Genomic DNA, 16035 nt, shown 5'->3' with positions numbered 1-16035 from the left:
TTGCTGCAATGTGGCCTTGAGAATTTTGGAGTTCTGACATCATGGGAATGGATTGTGATATAAAGGAGTTTCAATGGAAATTTTAAAGCCAGGTTTGAATCACACCATTCTAACTCACTCTGTACAGATGTATGTAATGATTTTTTTTTCAGATGTAACATCACAGATGATCAATTCTGTATGTTTTTGTTAGTTTTTCCTCAGTCGGTGTAATTTGTAAATGTGTATTTACATGAATAATGATCCCTGAATAAGCAAAACCAAGCAGGTTGGTAAATACTGATTACTATTTCTGCTTAGGAAAGTATGATCATTGTGGCTTTATGCTTTAGCAACTATTGCTAATATTTCATGTACAGGAAAGAAACATTAGAATTTAAAATTTTGTCACTATTGAGCTTTGTGAGATGACAAGTAATCAGCACCACTTAATGACAGCTTAAAATAATGAAATTCTGGATAGGATTTTAAGCCTCAAATGATGACGTGTCCTTCAATGTTTTATAAACAAATTAATATTCTTAGAGACTTTAAAATAAATACCAATTTAATATGCCTGAAAAAAAAATGTTTTATTTCAGGATACCTGAAGAACTAGATTAGCATTTTAATCTAATTTAAAAAGATGAAAAAACTAGGTTTGCCTCACAGGATATCTTGCTGAATATCTTGAATTACGAAGTTACACTCATATTAGTTTTGTCTTCTGCTTAAGGGAAACTGGAAGAATGTGATTGGGGGCAGAGGGGAGAAAAAGTAGAAATGAATTAAAAGAAGGAAAAATAAAGTTCAAAATAGATATAGAGGGAGGAGTCTACTGAATAAGCATTATCAACAGGGAACAGACTATGTCAGCTCAGATTTATCTGGGGCTCTGTAACCGTAAAACACAGAAGAGGTTCTTTTCTATAGGCTATAAAAAGGCTTCGATCTTAATTCAGTCTCGCTGGGAGATAGCAGGGAAAAAAAAGCGCTATAAACTGCAAAAAGCAAGCAAGCAAAGAAGTTAAACTCCAGTGTCTTTCTAAAAATGCTGCTGGAAGAGCAAAAGCAACCTGTAGGAGAAGCTTTAGCAGAGCCCTTCATGGAACAGATCTGGGCCCCCATGCATCTCACTGTGTGGAGCAATATTGAAATTCTGTGAATGAAATCTGCCCAGACATAAGGTGCAACTCTAAATATCATAAGCAAGGCAAAATCAGCTTCAGTTAATCCAGATATGGCATGATTGCTTTTTTGGGCTCAGAGACCATGTTCAAATTCAAATTGCACAATTCATCCATTTTTGGTTTGCCTCGGATAGGATAGCTGCTTGGAAATGCATTAGGTTATTATTTTGCAAGATTATTTTTTCTCTTCCCAGTTCTCTAGTAAGACAAAAAGTAGCACAGGATTCCCAATCCTTGAGCTTCTAGAAAATAAAGTCTGGATAAGCGGTGTCTGAATCTGGCCAAGAGGGCAGGAGCATTTACTTAGTTTGTTAACTTGACATAGTTTGTTTTTTTTGCAGGATTTCTCAGAGCCATTTCTGTGTAAGTACCCCAGAATTTATTTACAGGGATTCCCTGATGACTTGGGAATGTCCAGGTGTCACAGGAAACACAAAACATAGTAAGTAATACTTGCTACTGAAAAACAGCATGCTTGGGTTTTGAGGCTCTAAGCCAAATTGCTTATAAAGTAAACACACAGTGGAAAGCTCACCGGGGATTTTAAAGATAGTGTCATTTGGAAACTCCTGTAAACAATGGATATGATGCCTCATCTGCATGCAAACCAAGTTTTCAAGAAAGGATTTTTTGTTATATAGTAAAAGTGGCTCAGTAGGAAATTATTCTTTCATGTGAAAAGAGAACCAATAACTCAAAAAAATCACTGTCATCTGCATCAAATTATAACCTGATTTGTTCATAGCTCGTCTCTGACTTGTATGTATTTTACTAAATGTTCAATTACGTGGTCATGCCTGCCTAGATCTTGTCCTGTTTTGGTAATACCGAACCTAGTAACTGGAACAAAATTTACAGCAGTTACTCTTGGCTCCTGTGAGTCCTAAGCAGGAAGGAACAGACTGACTGATCCTACTCGTACCGTGTACCATTGCTGTAGAAGTGTTTGAACTGCACATTACTTTCTTAGTTCAACCTTCAGCTCTTCAGTTGAACTAGAGGTGGTAATCATGTCTGCCACAAAACCCCTAACACAGAAGGTCTTGTTGTTCTCTCTCTCTGCCCCTACTCTCCCCACGTATTTATTTTTTTTGTGTATGCCTAGAGCCATGGGAAGAAAAGAGTTTGAAAGAGAGAACTCTGAGTATTAACATTTTTGTAGAAATATAGTAAATTTGTACAAGATGGCTGAGGTTGTCCATTTTGTCTTTGACTTGCTCAAGCAATAGGACAACCAAGGAGGCTTGGGTGGTGGGAATCTCAGGCAGACAGCTGTGCTCCCCTGATTATTGGCCAGGTGCTTTTGGCAGAAATGGGAGCAGCAGCTCCTGTCAGAAAGCACAGCAGAGTTTACACTAACAAATGATTTAGCATACTTGGGCACAACTCAGTTATCTCCTGTTTTCCTTCTTCCTTTTCTCTAATTTTAGAGAAGAGCTGGTTTTATGTTTGCCGAGTTTTCTTTGCATTTGTGGATGTCCAGCTTTGATTTACAGCCAGCTTGAGTTTACTTTTATGCTCTGCTGAGTGCTGCCTTCAGCCTCAATTTCAGAGCTGTGCAAATAAATTATAGTGAAGTGTTTAATTAAAGTTAGGCTTGTGTCCTGATCACAGACTACTGTCTTCTCAGATACAATTTGCAAATATATTTGGGAGGATGAATACTTGAAGGTTATTTACCTGCGATGCATCACGCATTGGATGTTTCTGTTACGTTTATTGGGTCAACAACCAGAAAACAGTAGCCGAATGCTAAAGGACAAATGAAGGGCATTGATCTGAATGAAAGAAGGGGCTGTAGTAAGTGCAAACTGTCTGTACTGAGGTGTTGATGCTTCTATAATAACATATTTGCTCTTTGGACAAATCCTCTTAATTCTGAGGAATAGTAGTCCTCAATAAATTGTATTCATAGCATTTAGTTTTCTAAACCACAGTAGAGTTTCTATTTCTGTCATTCCTTGATGTATCTGTAATTGCCATAGTATTTGCAAAGAAGGTGAAACTTTAAAATTGCATACACCATCTTCAAGACTCCAGCTGCCACCTACTTCATACAGCTATTCATACTTTTCCTTTCCAAGTCATCTTTCTCTTTTTCACCCACGCCTGGATGAAATATGGTGTTTTATTCTCTTTAATTCTGGGAAGAAGCAGAAGAGACTGCGAAAAGACCACTGACTGCCTTGATTGGGGCATTTTTTAAAGTCCTTGACTTTTCAGGTTTTATGGGATTTTTATCATAATTTCTAAGATAGAATGTTTACAACTCATCGAGCATCATCTTGGGGCTTAGAAACTATTAATAAGTCTAACATAAAATAATTACTTTTCCTAAAAATGTTTGTTTTATTACCTACCCCTACTTCATTTCATGCATGGGGGAATACTACTGAACACCATATTGCACATCGCAATTTGTTCCTAAATAGTCATATCTTTCAAACAGCATAGCACGAAACAATTTGAAGAGTAAGTACCCAATTAAAATGGATAAAACAGCTCATTATTTAGTCATTTCCTAGTTTTAGGGTAAGAGGATTTACCCTTCCATATCTAAATCAAGTACACAAGTGCTCTTTTTCAGCACCTGTTATAAATCCTTTTATCTCCTACCAAAGGAAAGCAGTTTATCAAACGTGGGTTATTGCATGTGGGGTATTTGGCTTTCTTAAATCTGGAATATGTAAGATGAGAATTATGTCACATTGTAAACATCCCTAAAATAGAATTAAAGGATATTCGTTGGTTTTGGAGTTAAAAATGTCGTGACTAAAACAGAACTTCATACAATAAAAAAAAAAAAAAGCTATTTCTCGGTAGATTATTGAGAAGGTAGTACTCTTTGGATTAATATAGGATTCTCTAACATTATTTTAAAAGTATACTTTAAAATCTTTTCTTTTATGTTAGAGATAAAGGATCCAATTAATTGAGCCCCGTTGCATATAGTAAAAACAAAACTGACTACTCTTAGCTAGTGTTGCTGTACTGTATGTGATAAGATGTTGTTACTAAGTACTGCAAGAAATATTTTGCTTTTTATTACAAATTTTACTTCAGGTCTTCAAGTGTAGAAGAAAAGAAGGGATAGGAATCTTTTTTAAAAGTGTTGTTATAAATTTCATGTTCATTCATTTAATAAACGTAATAGTTTCTAGACTGTCCTGCCAAAATGTTATGATTTTGTTCTAAACTCTTACACTGAGTTAGTTCAGGAGGGGAGGAGCCATATGTAGTTTTACTCAAGATAATATTTTATTTTTTTTTTTGCGATTTTAACTGAAGTCTAGATCAGATTAACTGTGCAAACCTCCAGCTCCAGGTAATGTTACCAGACTGAACTTGGACACATCCATCATATGGAAGATGTGTGAACTCTTTGTTATATACACTCAGCTGCTTTTTCATTTTGTAATGACTTCTTGCACGTAGTCTCAATATATGAGAGTATTTGATAGCTTTGGCGTTGGGGCTTACTTTTAACGTTTGGAGCAAAGAACATGGTCCGCAGTGTTTGGGGTAACAAGGAGTAAAATTTGAGTTCTCACAGAATTAAAAAGTGAGCTCTGCTTTTGTAGAGCCTTTTATTTAGTCTGCTCTTGTTAAGTGCATATGTTGCCTGGGAAGGACCAGTGAACAGCTCTTGAAGAAGCAGTTTGTATCCATAAATTAACGAAGAATATCCAAGGGCAGTTGCTAAATGTATTAATAATTGTGCAAACGTAGTTTTCTTGTTTAGAGTGGTGGATAGCACCCTGGAGGAGCAGCTGGCAAAAATGATGCGAGGAGAAGAGGCACGTGAATGTGGGCAGGCATCTCATTTTCACACAGGCATACTGTAGAAGCAAATGGTTTGATACTTCATTATGTCATATCTTTGTGTATTGATTTTGCCTCAGGAAAAGTCAGTGTAGGTTCTCACATGACTGATGAAAGCTCTGATTTTCAGTTTGCTTGAGGGTGAGTGGGAAAGGCACTGGATCCAAAGGAATTAGATTAGAGGTCTCCCCAGAAATCAGCCTATGCATAACCTCTCAAGCTGTAAGACTTTTGAGACTAATAATTATTACACTCCAGTGTACCTATTGACACAGCTGTAGGTACAAATTAAAATAAAACTGAGATCTACAAAATAAGGCAAAAATTGTGTGAACTTCAAGGAAGTACGCCGATTAATTCCCTTTCCTCATTTGAGATGAACTGTGTATAACCAGGTTACTTCTGTGAGATCTTTTCAGATAGGAGTATTAAATTAGGTAAAATATAAAATAGTTTCTAATAGTATCAAAACTAATTCTCTTGATTTTTTCATGCATTTCAGATATGGTGATCACACAGGAAAATTTATATTGCATTTCAGCCTATAGTCACCATTTGAATTTTATATGAAATAGTTTTCATGTTCTTTAGACATTAAAAACCCATATATTTATAAAATAATAATAAAACCCTGTATGAAGTGCCAGATTTTCTGTTCCTACGTTTCAGTATTTGGTGTTAAATCGGATGTTTACCTGTTGCAGAAGCGCTTTATTACTTTGGCTGAGCTTTCTAAATATCTGGTTTACACAGCACTGATGACATATTACAGACTTAGGAACTCGCTAACTTGAAAATTTTAAAGAATGCATTTAAGAACAGAGACTTTGGGGAAAAAAATATATATATATGAATTCATCTTAAATGTTAAGGCACAAACTCATAATTTTCAGATAGAATTGTATAAGGATAAATGCTTTCCTAAAATACCCATCTTTAGGAATCTAGTAAAATTTCGCACATCCTACATAGCCAGAATAACTGTTGCTAGAATTTAAACAGCTTGTGTGAAATGTCCAAAACCAGAACTGTTGCCTTTGACAGTGAGTCCATAGTTACTGAAACTGAACTGAAAGAGAAGCTTTTCCATCTTGTACTGCTCATCTCATTTTAAATTTTAAACAAGTAAGATTCTTGTGTTTTCTTGTGTTTGTATTTCATGTGAATGCTGTGTAAGGAATTTAGAGGTACCAGAATGTCGTTTATGATGTACTGAAAACTTCACAACATTCTAAAAAAAATAATTATCCTCATACGTGGTCTTTGCCAGAATTTAGTGCTATAAATGTGTGAGAAAAATGCCCTTGGTCATTCTTAAATTTTGTGTGTATATTTATTAATCTATATGTACACTTACATATTTATAAATCTATTTGTGTTTACTTGTAAATCTATTTATGTATACATATTAGATCCTTGAAAACTCCTCTTGGAGTTTTTTTTTTCCTTTACAGCCAATGCTTGACACTGAATAATAACCTATGTACTCTTGCACTGTCCGAACCGAAGTGCTGAACATCTTCATGCTTTAAACATTTTGTAGTTGGTTGGAAGTGGTTCTACATAATATAAAAAAAAAAATAAGTATTAATAGAAAAGTTTAAGCATCAGAGTGGTGTAACCAGTTGTAAATGTGGTTATCTAATGCTTGGATAACTGATAAGAAAATACTTCAACAGTTAAGCAAGGTTGTTTAAGGATCATACGAGATCCCCTAATTAAAACTTTGTATTGGTAGAGTGTGTATCTTTAGATGTTGTCATGTGGTCTGTATAATCATTCACTCTTTCCTGAAATGCTTTATGAGACTCCATCTCCTTTCAAGAAAATAAGTAGAGGTTAGTTATTATCCCTTACATGGTTTTAAATGCATTCCTGTAGTTAATGGGGGGAAATTCTCATCATAATCAGCACCATTTATTGGGGGGGAAAAAAATGATATTTTCTATCACAATTGAGGAATTGTGATTCAAAACTAAAAGGCAGCAATGTATTTGTCAGATTTAGTTCTCAAGCTCTTTGCTATTACAAGTATTCCTATTGCCATGACTAGCAAATGGGGTTAAGGTACTCACAGAACTCAGCCCAGCACCTTGCGCTCCTTCAGACAGCTTTGGTTCTGTGGAAGGAGCACCCTCACTAATGCATGGTTGTAGATATAATCTGAATTTTGTCTTCTCTTTACAGGCAGAACTCGTTGATATACAGTATGGGACCATAGAAGACTTGATCCGGATTCAAGCCATTACAAACGTGACCAAAAAAATTGCACTTTTGAAGCTAGGACAATCACCTTTACTTTATAAGGTTAGTCTTACGCTTGGTGTATTTTAACTGAATTATTTATTCTTTTTTGAGTTTCAAAATACCAAAACTATCCTTTTTCATTCTACCCCAACAAGTCAGGATTTACTGGCATTCAGATTCTTTGTTAATGCTAGCCACTGGGATCCACAGCACCTTTTACATGTTATTTATTTTGCTGCATATCTTACAGTGCCCCAGTACGATGCTGTATTTTCACAGGTGCACTACCAACCATTTGGCAAATAAAGAAATCTATAAAAGAAATAATAAAGTACGAGGGGAAAAAAGCAGCCGAGATTAGGAGTAGTTGGATCTTTGCTAAAACTGTACATGTAACGCTGTTGAAATCTTGTTTCCACATTATTGTATGTGCTGCTTGGCCTGCTGGCTGTAGGTTAAGTGTGCTGGGAGAAGAAGCAGAGCACAGTGTGTGCTTACCTGACCTTCGGCTTATGGGGTCTTTCCAGTCTCTGTGGGTTGTGTCTAAACCCCAGTGCTTTTGGTCTCGCTACAGATGTGCTGCTGCAAGCACTGAGATTGTGAGGTTGTAAGCGACAGCAAACGCTACAGGAGGACTAATACTGTTGGTTATGGATTTGTTAAAGAAATGACATCGGAACTAGATTGTAGCTGTGCTCCGTGGAGCAGGTGCTATTGCTTTCCTAGCTCTTTCTGCATCCTTACCACCTCATAGGGAAGAAGGGAACAGGATGAGCTAGAGAACAGCATTAATTTCCGTGGCGTTTCTGCTGTGTACCTTGAGATGCACGGATAGGCGTTTATTCTCCCTGCCATGAATGGCCAGGCACTCCAGTAAAATCACAGGGATTTACTGGCCTGTGGATGGGCTACCAGCAGGTCAGAATGAGCACCATGTTCTTCTTTTCTTTCATTTTCTTTGGTTGCAATTATGTGGAGAGGGTTACATGTGTATGTGTCTGCTCATTCTCCTGTAAGTCTAGCTCTGGCAGAGAGCGCAGAGATTGAGCTCAATAGTACACTGGCACATTAGATATAATAGACTGAACATATAAAACATTTAAACTCTGAATGTCAACGGCCTTCTATTGCTAATATTTTATAAACAGAATGCTGTTTTGCCTTTCAGAAAATACACTAGCCCAATAAATAATTAATCAATTCATTCCCAATCCACAGAAGCAATTATAAAATAACAATAACTCCAGATCTTATAATTAACAGAATTAGGATCTGCTTTGTTGGCCATAGAAAGACCAATCGGGGACCACAACACAGATTCAGAAAATAAGCACTTAATATTTTTTGTATAGGAATAATATTTGTCTCAATAAAAAATGCCATTTTCAACTGAGCAGCTTTAGCTCTTTGTCTAAATTATTTAGATGCAATCTAATTATGCTCGTGAAAGGTCAGTTATCATTGTTGGAACTTGGCTGTTGTGCATTATTTCCACCCATAGATCTTGCACTGCATTTCAATGCTGACTGACAAAAATAATGAAATAGCAGTTGGGGCTCATAATGTAGGAATTTGATAGAGATGCAAAGTTTGCTGTAATAGCATTGTCTACAGTGTCTTCGAAATGGACTTTTTACCAATTTAATTCTGGTCCTGTATGTACTTGCCAAGTAAGTACTTGCACGACTGAATTACCAAGTAGTACAGCTGAAGGAGGAGGGCAAGACTGTTGGGGCTGAGGACTGGGCACATCTCAGGAGCTTTTACTCTGGATCTGCTGCAGTCTGGTCCAAAGGAGTAAATGATAATTGGTAGCTGAAGTGTACTAATGGTGTTCATCTACTTTTCCTGTTCTGTGGCAATTAAGAGTTTCATTTACAGCAGATTGTTAACAAAGTAGTGCCAAAACTATTTATTAATTAAAGGTGTTTTTTCATTGTTAGCTCCTTTGTGAAGAAAGTGAGAATTAGCCTACTGTTTCTGGGGAATTACAGTTTTCTAATCATTTTTAAAATGAGGGTGACTAGTTCTGCCACCTATGTGCCCTGCAAACATTCTGCCGCTTATACATGCCAAAAATTCTGACTTTTTCTGATTGTCACCACTCCCCACACATTGGTTCATATCGCTTAACGCTCTCTGAACATGCAAAATGGATGCTTTTGGAAAAGTAGATGAGTCCTGAAAAGTAGAAAGTCCTGATCTGAACTAAGATGGCAGGGCACCCAAACGTATTTAATGTCAGTTTAATAATGCTTACTGAAGTCTTGAGGAGAAAACAAAGCAAACAACAACAAAAAACAGCAATCCCTCAAACCCACGTTTTATGTTCTGCTCACGTAGATGGCAAGTTTGCCCTTTTTTTGTTATTTCTTCTTTTTGAGGTTGTACTGCCTTTTTTTTTTTTTAGGATATAGATTGTGTCTCTTTGGCTGTGAAATGGCCATAATCTTTTAAAAGTATGAGGAAAATATGTGATGGGATAGAAATAGTCTTCTTTGATAAGGAATATTTGAAATAAAAGAGAAAGATTGCATTAAACAGCAAGTCCTCCTAGTGTAAGTGGGCCCATATCTCACCGCTGAATCCACTTTTTGTCTCTTTTCCCCCTAAATTTTGTTTCTGTATTTACTGAGTCTATTTTAGCAGATGCTTCCCTCTGCCTATATTTTCCTTATCTCTGTTGTCCACGTGCTTGGTCTTACATCACATTAAAACAGAACACTACTTCATAGCAGAGCTGTCACTATATACATATTTTTTACTGATTTTCTTTCCAATTTCTGTATTTAACTCGCATCTTTCACATTTTACTGCTTTTTAATTTCTCACTATTATTACTTTATATTATACAAATATCTTACTCGGGATTTGGGTCTTATTTTTATAGATGCTGCACCGAGATGCCTAAAGAGGTTTTATCTTCGTAACACAATTTCTAATCTTGTATTTGTTTTTCAGTTTTGCATTTTCCTTTGCATGGGTATGCCTTTTGCTCCTCTCTCTTTTACTGCCTTCTAGACTGTTTTTCTGTGTTCTTCCTATTCTCACCTTTTGTGTTTTCATTTTATTTATTTATAAGTCTCACCTATTCTTTCTCTCCCTATTGTGTCCATTGGAAAAAGGCTGAAAGAAATGATAAACTGCTGCTGACAGAAAGCCCACCATGAAAACTGAAGAACACTTCAGTGCTTTTATCATGCATGTGAAAAAAAAAAAAAAGCATGTGGTGGTAAAATAAATAAATAAAATAAAATAAACAGCTGTCGAGGGGATATTTCATAGAATATGCCCAAGTGATAGAAATTTGAATATTTTGGGGAAAATAGTGTTACTGGCAGTATTTATCATGTTTGTTTTAAAATGAATGTTAAAAGTGGGAGAAAAGAATGATAGATGTGATAGCCCTTCCTCAAGGGCTAGAGGAAGTTATAGTATGGAAAAGGCAGAGTCATTTTCAAAGGCATCCGAAAGGTTTAGGAATTTACGACTCCCAGCGTTTGCCTTGATGCTGTCCTGTAGCAACACAAGAAAAGGCAGTAGACTGAGCAGGGGGACATACAACGAGTACTCGTATTATGGACTACCTTGGTATGGCTGTGATGCTAGTAGTCTTTTGCTACCAGGCACAGCACTGAATAACTGATAGACAATTTTTAAACTACTGTGGCGACTCTTAAAATGATTTTGTGGCTACAGACCGAGACATTTTTAAGAGCCAGATTATTGCTGAGTAAAGAGGGGAATGGATTTGGAACAAGAAAAGCTTTCTTAAGGAGAAAGCTGAAACTAGACAAATTTAAAATGGAAATGAAGCTCATCTTCTGGAACCACCTTTTCCAGAGAAAAGGTGGAATACTTGTTTTCTCACACCTTCCAATTCAAAGTGATGGCCTTCTGGCTATAAGGAAAATGTGCCACAGTTGCAGAAATTATGTTCTGGTGGAACTCAGTGTATTGGGATCACTGGGTGAACTTCAGGAGGTAGTTACATCCAGTAGTAGGTCAGAGCACACTCGCTATGTCCTTGAATAAGAAGGATCCATAAATGTGGGGAAAGATAACGAAACCTATTACCAGTGGTTAAGCAAATCACTTTTGTGATGTAAAATACCTTCCTTGGAAAGAGCAGCTTGAGCTGCCTGCTGTGTTTGTAGACAGAAACATCCTCTTCCAATAGCATAAAATGTGTGGTGACAAAAAGACTGATTAAACCACCTCACTAGCACACAGATGCTCTGCCCTAAAGCTTGTCTGAGTATATGTCATGACTGTGAACACATAAAAGAAGCCAGAGGAGGGTGTCTTTTTTCAGGAAGAACTGCACAGTAATTTCAATATTCACCCTCTGGAAATATCATGACCAGATTCATTATTTGAAGGATGTGGTGAGTCTTGATCGTGATTTAATCTTTTGGTTTTGGGATTCGAGGAAAAGACATAATTTCTATCCTAAATTAACTTTTAATAGAGTAACAAAAGCCCTGAAGGCCAAACCACTTCATCTTTACAGTGTTCACATATTAACATTTCTTTCACATCCATTAAATGAAGATATTGTTCTAATGAGTAAATATCTGTATTTATTTTAATAATTTAAAGTCTTCATAAATATTCATACAATTGATTTTTAACTGTCATAAAGTTCAGAAGTGTGGATGCTTGCATCTTTATGCAGAGGTTATTGGTAGGCACTTACAAGGATTTAGGAAATGGAAAACAGTCTTAGAATAAAAGCCAGTTGCAAAAAGGCTTCTATTTAAAAATTGCATTTTAAATCAATTTACTTTGGAAAAAGTCACTGCACATTTCTACTTCTACATTGTTTATTTTTTTTTTCTTTTGAGGTTTGTATTCTTCTATCTGGCACATTTTATGGCTAGCAGATATAACTGTAAAGATGACATTTGAAATTGCTGTTTAACTAGGACTCTCTCCCTCCCTCCCTCCCTCCCTCCCCGTCTTATATACATATGTGTATATATGTGTGTATCCATATGAATGAATATACATGCGTGTATATATTTATAAACTACGTAGTTTTTCAGGGATCTTAAACACCTGGTATATGTTTCATTATAAAGGATGATTTTTTTATTTTGTAGGATGAATTTTTTTTCCAAGGCATATAAAGAGTTTATATACTTACTTCCCATGTGAGTGCTATGGGATATATAATGATATTATATCCCTTCTTGAAGCCCTTCTTGGAAGTTGGGGCCAGAGGTGTAGGTTGTATGAATAAAAGTTATAGAAACATATAAAACTGGACCTGGAGATTTGGATCTGAAGGGATTATATAGCCCGTTCCTTAGGGGAGACAAGCTTATATCTCACTCCTAATAATTCTTTATCTATTTTAAGGATTTCAAGTATAGAAATCTGATAATTTTCCTCAATAATGTTTTCCAGGACTGCATCATGCAACACTGCATGTAAATCCTATTAATTTTGCCCTTTGTGCCGGGAATGTGCCCAGCAGGGCTTTTCCATTAGCCTTTGTATGCCCTGAGTTTATAGGAGATACCCTTCTTCAAGTCTCTTGCTTTTATTGGTGTTCTTTATCCCCCCTCCCCCCAAATATTATCAGGTTTAGACCACTCCTGTTCCTAACCTTCCCATTCTCAGCTTCTTTCATCCATGAGAAACACTCCAGTCTGAAGAAGGCTACCTTTCTCTTTTTTTTTTTCTCCACTACCTATGCCAAAAAACCTTCTGTACCAAGGCCTTCACAAAATTTACTGGAAAGTAGCCTGTATGAAAAAGCTGTTTATGTAATTGAGTTTCCACATTGCCATCAATCCTGCTTCTGATGATGCTTTTAGTCACCTATTTACCTCTTCCCAATGTCATGACTCATGGAATGACAATACACAAGCTATTTTGTTTCGTGATTACTGAGAAGTTTTTTGTTTGTTCTGAAGAAAGAGCGTGGGTCTTCCTTCACCTGAAAGCATATCAAATTTAAATGATTGATAGATGTACTTCAGTTACATTCCTCCTGTTTTGACTGACAACAATATTTCCTTCTTTTGAACAGAAGGGACAAGCTATAACAGCTAATTAGAGAAACGTGGAGACACCCTGCCTTGATGTCATCAATCTGTTCTGGGTTTGGGTGACTGAGGAATTCACCCCCAGCCCATTGAGTTACACGTACCTGAGGTTAAAAAAAAAAAAAAAAAAGTCTCTCCACACAGATTCATTACTTAATGTTTCAACCTGAAGTCAATAATTTTTAAGTTTTATTTGCAAACTTCTAAAACAGCTTAAAAATATGAATATGAAATAGTTGACAAAAATTTGTTCTTATGCCTTTAGTCAAATGCACTGCAGCAAATAAAAGTAGAGGAATAATTCCTTCTTTAGGCAGCAAAATTGGGGGAAAGTAATTGACTCTTGTAAGCAGAAAGATGAATATGTAAGGTGTGAGGTAGGAGAAGAGCAACTGATGTCCTGAAGGAAGTGCAACTGTAGCACAGCTTGTCGATATTCTCTAGCAATTAACATTTTGGTTGCATCAGTAAAAGGACGTTGGGTTACTACTCATTTCATTTTCATTACAAAACCCTGGGTATGTTTGAATGGAAGGAAAAGTGTTCTATTAGCAGAGTAAATAAGGGGACATACAAGTTAATAAGAAAAGGTAGGTATTGATTATTCTGCAATTCTGATGCCACAGAATTTTTCCAGAAGGTTTTGAGTTGTCACTGCTATTTTGCATGCATACCCGTATTCCCAGCTCTAGTTCCTATTCTCTGTTTTACTTCTGGAGTGATACAGAAATTCCTGAAGTCCCTGTGCTGAATCAAACACTAAATTCTTAGCTATTTTAATGGGTGTATAGTCCTGTTATTTTCAGTAATGCTGAGCACGAGTTTTTCTTTTCTGAAAATAATTCTAAATATTCACATATTCAATTGGCTGTTTAATTGCACAATGTTAAATTCATCTGTTGAAAAATTAGTCCAGCTCCTATTATGAATCACTGCTTCCTGAGGGAGTGGGATGACCATTTTATAGCAGGTCTCCTCCTATTAATACAATAAGCTTAAATTGAGTGAGAGTGTAAGTGGCTGCTTCCATTAAGAAATGGAGGGCGGCTGACTCTCATTAAAAAAATTTGATTCTGGGGTCTTCTGAAGCTCTTGTCGGATTTTAGAGGTGTGAAGCCCAAGCATAATTTTCTATTTTATCAAGCCCTTAAAAAGTGAGTAGTAAATGCAATCATCCAATTTACTGAGTGCTGTGTCCTGATAAATGGTGCAAAGTCAAGTGAAATGGCTTTGCTGTGAGGCAATTGTTCTGAAGCAGAGCAGAGCAAAGAAATCCATTGCCTCAATTTGTACCTCGCAGCCTTAGATCCACACAACTGATCAGCCGCTGTGTGCAGGGCAATGGGAAAGACGGACGCACCTTCTCTTTCCATCATAAAGTCTAAACCTTTCACATCTGTTTTTCTGCAGATGCAGTATGCACTAGCCAGACTTCTGCAGTTGCCTTAGCACTTTTTCTGCTGCTTATATATAAGGAATTATAGGTCTTTTTTTTTTCTGCCCAAGCCGCTAATTGAGCTGGCCCTTCACATTTGTTGAACTTGGGCTTCACAAAAGAGTCAATGACAGATGAATTATCTGGGCCTATTTTCATCTCGGGTGTTTCCAGGCCATACTGTTCGATTTCAACAACAGCTGAAAAAAGTGCAAAAGAAAATGGAGTTTATAAAAGCTTGGAGTAGAGATACAGAGGAGTAGAGATACAGAGCCTCGTTCTGCCTGGCCTGTCTGCTTGGAGGTTCTGTGAAAGCACCAGATACTGACAGAGGTGGAGCAATGCAACCCATGCCCTTCATCATCCCGACCGCCCACCCAAACAACTCTGCAAGGGATAATTACAGCCCAGCAGCATACATGCTGGTTATTTCTTAAACTTATAGCGACCAGAGGACAGGGTTGTTTTTCTTCAGACAACTTTTCTTTTTAAGTACACCCCTCATTGTACATTTGCATTGTACAACATGTTCTGTAGTAATTACGGGTTTATGGTTTTATTAAAAAGAGGTTATGCTGTTAAAGGGGTGGCCTTTCCAGGCTTTTTTAGTCTTTTTTTCTTGTTTCAAAGAAATTATTTCTTCATAATCGATTTCTTTATTTACATATCTGAGAATTGATTTGAAAGGTATCAAAATCACTCTTGAAGAAACTGGGTAAAGCTGTTATTTAACAGATTACAGAAGTAAATAGTTCTGTTCCTGGTATCAACATTTTCTTTGATAAATCAGGACGCTGCAAATTACTGCTACTTAACTACTCATGCCTTGTTGTTCTTTTGTTTTGTTTTGTTTAATCTGTACTTCGAAATGCATCTGAGTTAACATAGTTAAGCGAAAAATGTTTCAGTAACCCTGAGGGTTCTGTAAATAGAAATAGCTTTGAAGCTGGTCCTACAGTTTAGGAAATGTAGCCAGGTCCAGAATTTGGCTGGAATGGCACTTATGTTCTGCATGGCTTTAGAAATTCATTTGTGAGAATTGGTTCACAAAATCAGCACTAGTGATTTATGTATGAAAATCTGAATTCTGCCCTTTCAAATACACCCGTAGTTTGCATTGTGATCTGAACTTTGAGTAAAAATGCAGTCTTGCTGAATGCTGATAGCCAACCTTTTCATTGGTGTCAGTGGGATTAGGTTTTGATACTTTATATTCTATAGCCTATAGAATTTTTTGATTATTTTCCCTAGGGTTATTTAATGCACTCCTTTCAGATCATCTGTAGCTGAATTTTGTGGAGCATAG

At 36.6% G+C, this 16035-nt stretch overlaps 1 protein-coding gene across 1 annotated transcript in view; it reads left to right on the top strand.

The window, feature by feature from the left end:
- Nucleotides 1-16035, top strand: part of NAALADL2 (N-acetylated alpha-linked acidic dipeptidase like 2) — a 416355-nt gene that overhangs the window by 240077 nt on the left and 160243 nt on the right. Inside the window, exon 5 of the mRNA XM_050712534.1 lies at nucleotides 7179-7298. Coding sequence (XP_050568491.1) covers nucleotides 7179-7298 — 120 coding nt within the window. The remainder of the gene's footprint in view (nucleotides 1-7178; nucleotides 7299-16035) is intronic.

This window comes from Cygnus atratus, chromosome 9 (genome assembly GCF_013377495.2).
Source record: "Cygnus atratus isolate AKBS03 ecotype Queensland, Australia chromosome 9, CAtr_DNAZoo_HiC_assembly, whole genome shotgun sequence".
NCBI lineage: Eukaryota > Metazoa > Chordata > Aves > Anseriformes > Anatidae > Cygnus > Cygnus atratus.
The sequence above is the reverse complement of the archived record's forward strand: the minus strand, read 5'-3'. Positions and strand labels throughout refer to the sequence as shown.